At 39.5% G+C, this 5,000-nt stretch overlaps 1 protein-coding gene across 1 annotated transcript in view; it reads right to left on the bottom strand.

The window, feature by feature from the left end:
- Nucleotides 1-3,951, bottom strand: part of LOC147471143 (uncharacterized) — a 4,621-nt gene extending 670 nt beyond the window's left edge. The window contains exon 1 of the mRNA XM_086540946.1: nt 1-3,951. This exon is cut by the window's left edge and continues 255 nt beyond it. Coding sequence (XP_086397072.1) covers nt 18-3,689 — 3,672 coding nt within the window. The 5' untranslated portion in view covers nt 3,690-3,951 and the 3' untranslated portion in view covers nt 1-17.
- Between the last annotated feature and the right edge of the window lie 1,049 nt (nt 3,952-5,000).

The following is a 5,000-nucleotide window of genomic DNA, read 5'->3' as shown; positions in this document are numbered from 1 at the left end:
TTACAATATTTACAAATCTATATAGGGCAGCGACTTAAGAAGTCAGCTCCAACATTATCTTTGCCCCGTATATATTCAATTGAGAAAGAATAGCATTGCAATGCCAAAGCCCAGCGCATTAGCCTACCGTTTGAATTCTTCATACTGAAGAGATAAGATAAAGGTTTCTGGTCTGTTTGTAGGATAAACTCCTTGCCATACAGGTAAACTCTGAATTTTTCTATGGCCCATACAATGGCCAGGCACTCTTTCTCGATGGTTGCATAGTTTACCTCACGGTCAAGCAATTTCCTACTTGCATAGGCAATGGGCATCTTACAACCATTCACATCTTGCAAGAGTACTGCTCCTACCCCCGTGTCACTGGCATCTGTACGAAGATAGAACATTTTAGACATATCTGGCAAGCAAAGTATTGGGTTAGACATTAAAGAACATTTTAAAGAATTGAAGCTGTCAGTCTGATGCTGCTTCCAATCAAGTTTGTTACTGCTATACTTTTTCAGCATTTCACTGAGGGGAGCTGCAGTACTCGCATAATTTTGTACAAACTTCATATAATAACCTGTAGTACCAAGAAAGGATCTGAGTTGTTTTTTAGTTGTAGGTAAGGGCATAGCGTTAATAGCTTTCACCTTTTCGTCAAGTGGGGTGATATAGTTATGGCCCAGCAATACACCTAGGTATTTAATTTTTGGATAACCAAAGAAACATTTAGAAGGACTAACAGTCAGTCCGTGATCTCTTAGTCTAGTCAGCACTTGTTTCACACCGTGCAAATGTTCATTCCAGTCACTATTATGCACTACAATATTGTCAAAGTAACAATCCGTATTGGATAAACCACGTAAAACCTTACGCATCAATCTAATAAACGTTGCACACGCAGTTTTCAATCCAAACGGCATTACCTTCCACTGCATTAATCCTCTGTGAGTGGCGAAAGAAGTGTAAATTCTACATGGTTTTGACAAGGGGATTTGCCAGTAACCCTTGCACAAATCTAATTCACTGAAATATACATCATTTGCAAATTTATTCAGAGCATCTTCAGTAGTGGGCATGGGTTCGGCGTCAAACTCAGATATACTATTAATGGCCCGGAAGTCAATACAAACTCGCCATGTCCCATCAGCCTTCTTAACCAGAACTACCGGTGAGCAATATGGGGACTCTGAGGGTTCTATAACACCGAGTTCTAACATCTTATCCACCTCCCTATTGAACTCATGACTTAAATGATGAGGGATAGGATATTGTTTCTTGTGCACAGGGACATCAGATGTCAATTTAATATTGTGCTCTATTGATGAAGTTATCCCTGGCTTATCACATATTACATCTTTGAAACGCTTTAGCAAAGTATGCATTTCTTCAGTCTGAATCGGAGATAACTTATCACTGATATTAGGTTTATCTCTATGATTGGTAATTACATCAAAGTAAACAGGTTCGCATGTTCCGTCCACTAGCAATTCATCTTCAACACAAATTTGGGCTATATTACATTCAGGCTTCATTTTAGTCATTTCACGTCTAAAATATTTTTTTAACATATTTATATGATAGAGTTTCTCCTTCCCCTGCATCTTCACAACATAGTCAACACCATTTTCATGACACCTAATTACAGGGTACGGTCCACGCCACTGCATCACTAATTTATTGCTACATGTAGGCAACAAAACTAACACTTCATCTCCGACATATAATTTACGTACTTTAGTCTTTTTGTCATAGTATGCTTTGTAATTTCTACAGCTTATTTCAGCGTATGATGCAGCTAGTTTGGCCGTTTCCTCTAATCGAGAACGGAGGTCAAGGACGTACTGGTAGGTTGTTTTTACCTCGTTATCAATGCCATCATTTGACCATAGCTCGTGTAGTATACTCAATGGACCACGTACCTTACGCCCGTATAAAAGTTCAAAAGGGGAAAACTTTAAGCTGTCGTTAGGCGTCTCGCGGTAAGCAAATAATGCTGCGGGGATGTACCGATCCCAGTCTTTCGGATGTTCTGAGCAAAGCTTTTTGATGATGGATTTTAAAACACCATTAAGCCTTTCAACGGCGCCATTACAACATGCGTGGTATGGTGACATGTACAAGGCTTTCACAGAGAGCAAACGATGAATTTCGCTCATTAGGTCAGATTTAAACTGGGAGCCGCGATCAGACATTATTTCCTTCGGTATGCCAATGCGAGAGAATATTTCGACTAAAGCTTCGGCAACAGTTATGGTGTCTATATTCTTAAGCGGTACCGCCTCAGGGTATCTAGTGGCGTAATCTATTAAAGTGAGAATATATTTATGTCCCCTTTCTGAACTTGGCGTGACTGGACCAACAATATCTATCGCTACACGAGAAAATGGCACTGATATGACGGGGATGTTCTTCATTGGCACCTTCCTTACGCTCCCTCTGGCTGAAAATTTCTGGCATTTAGGGCACGAACGGCAAAACCTTTTAATGTCGGCCCCGGCACCAGGCCAAAAGAAGTGATCAAAAATTTTACTAGATGTCTTACGGTGTGAGAAGTGGCCAGCTACAAGGGCATTGTGAGCAAGGTGCATTACATCACTGCGATATTTCACGGGCACCACCAACTGTTTCCCTCCTATTTCATACTCATTCTGACTGGCTACACAAACTCTGTAAATCAATCCATCAATCATCTGGTAATTGACAGAGCGACTCTTACTCTTAACAGATTCACCATTTGCAATTTTGTCTCTTATAGATTTCAGACTGTTACAAGACTGTTGTTCTTTAACAATATCATCTTTAGTGATACTCCTATTCAGGAAATCAGGGCAGGAAAGAGTTGTAGATTTAGATAGATTCCCTTTCGAAGAGCGAGTTTGAACGTTAAGGGCTAGTTCCGCAAGCTTAACACCAGTATTTTCATCTTTATAATCAGAAATTGAATTAGAAGGGTTTTCCTTGTGTATTGCCTGACAATTGTTATGTGCCTTTACGTTATTAGTGACTGTATCATGCTGTGAGTCGTTACCATATGGAAATCTAACGCCAGGAATAAGACCAATTAAAACATCGGCAAACTTAATAGGAGCTGCGATGGCATTAATCCATCCAGTAAAGAATTTGCTTTGTATCAGACATCTCACTTTAGGAAACACACTCGGGACACCGAGAAAATCGTACACCTTAGCAACTTGGTTAAGCCTGAATCTAGATGGTACCAATTTTTCGTTTACTATTACACTAGAGCAACCCGTGTCCAGAACTACTCGAGCCGGTTTTTCACAAAGTCTTCCATTAGGATCAGACAGGCTGTTTGGAGGTACAAGTTCTGCTTCAAACACAAAATTTACTTTAGAAGCAATAGCTTTATTGGGTTTAAAATTACGAGGATTGTCAGGGCACTGGGGACGTATATGACCGGATTTTCCGCAGCCGTGACACTTCACTTCTGTATTTTCCCTTGGGATTGCAGGTTTGACGGACGCGCGGGACTTAATTTCTCGATAGTTATGCGCGCCACGATAGCGATCTGCCGCTTCTGCCATGTCATGTGAATCACTAAAGCCACGCTCTTTCAAGAATACCCTAAGGTCATAACCACAGTTCATAAGGAGTTGGTCAGTAATAAGAAAATCACACAAGGATTCGTAATCTTTAGGGACTTTGCTCATGCTTAGCCATCTTTCTAAATTAAGTTTCATCCTTACGATAAGCTGAACGTAGCTCTCTCTATCTTTGATTTTACTTTCTCTAAATTTACGGCGGTATGAATCGGCATCTATAGTGTAAGCCTTTAGCAAAGCGTCTTTCAGTTTATTGTAGTCCTTAATACTTTCGTCTGGTAAAGATGTGTACACCTTCAACGCGCGACCTCGCAAGCACGAACCCAAGTACACGTGATAGTCTTCCCTCTTCCACTTGTGAATCTCTGCTTATCTTTCGAATCGTTGTAAATAACTATCCAATTCGTCATCTTCATCAGTAAAAATAGGCAGCCTAAGACCTTCAAAATATGGTAAATTTGTCTTATTACTCGAGACTTCTTGAATTTTATTCAAGTTTGATTGCGCGAGTAGCAATTCATGCGCGTGTTGTTTCTCTGCTTCAGCGCGCTGTTTGTCTGATTCAGCGGTCTCTAATTCTAGTTTCCTTAATTCCCGATCTGCTACCCTCTCTTCTCTATCAGCTCTTTCCTTTAACATCTCCTGTTCCTTTACAATTAGCTCTTCTGCAGCTTCGCCACTTAAACCAAGTGCTCGAGCTCTTTCCAAGATTTCTAGGAGTTCTGCCATTATATCTTATTCGAAAACGTATCTAATGGGATTACAAGGTTTTTTAAAACCTAATAAATTATCAAATATAGTTGGGAGATTAAGAGAATTTATTCAAACCCCCAAGAACTAGAAAAAAAAAGTTTCTAAAATATGACGTACCACAGTTCCAACATTAACAGTTATATGTCGACAACTGATCGCCCAATTACGAGGAACCGTAAGCAATAATTCCTTATCCGTAATGCAAGTAATGTGTAAATGAAGCGAGATACAACTTCCAGTGTCTGTTGCCGCAGTATGCAAAGTGAAAAGAACGGCCCGTTATAGATTAACTTAACTGAGTACAACTTTGCCACGACACAGAAGAAAAAAAAAGAAAAGAATTCCACCTCACCTTAATCTCCCTTTCAGATGCCTGGGGTTTACAATAATTTTACTCACCACACCACTATCGTAAGCTTTACACCAGGAAACACCTTCACACGTTATGGACATACTAGTCTGGAAATTTTAAAATCATTAATACAGGTTTTTAAGTTGTATGCAGCCCAATTAACAGGACTATTTCAAAGAATAGTATTTCAACCAAGATCTTTATATTGCCACAAGAATTTGATTATCCTACTCACTGCGCCACTTGTAGTAGGTTTCTTAACTATTGAATTTTTTTTCTGTGCATATGTATCTTACACATTTATAATTGATTGAAGTTTAAGAAAATCTGTATTATGTTCTTTT

The sequence above is a fragment of the Penaeus japonicus genome, unplaced genomic scaffold, assembly GCF_977035675.1.
Source record: "Penaeus japonicus unplaced genomic scaffold, GWHDUDI00000001_assembly GWHDUDI00000010, whole genome shotgun sequence".
In the NCBI taxonomy this organism is placed as follows: Eukaryota; Metazoa; Arthropoda; class Malacostraca; order Decapoda; family Penaeidae; genus Penaeus; species Penaeus japonicus.
The sequence above is the reverse complement of the archived record's forward strand: the minus strand, read 5'-3'. Positions and strand labels throughout refer to the sequence as shown.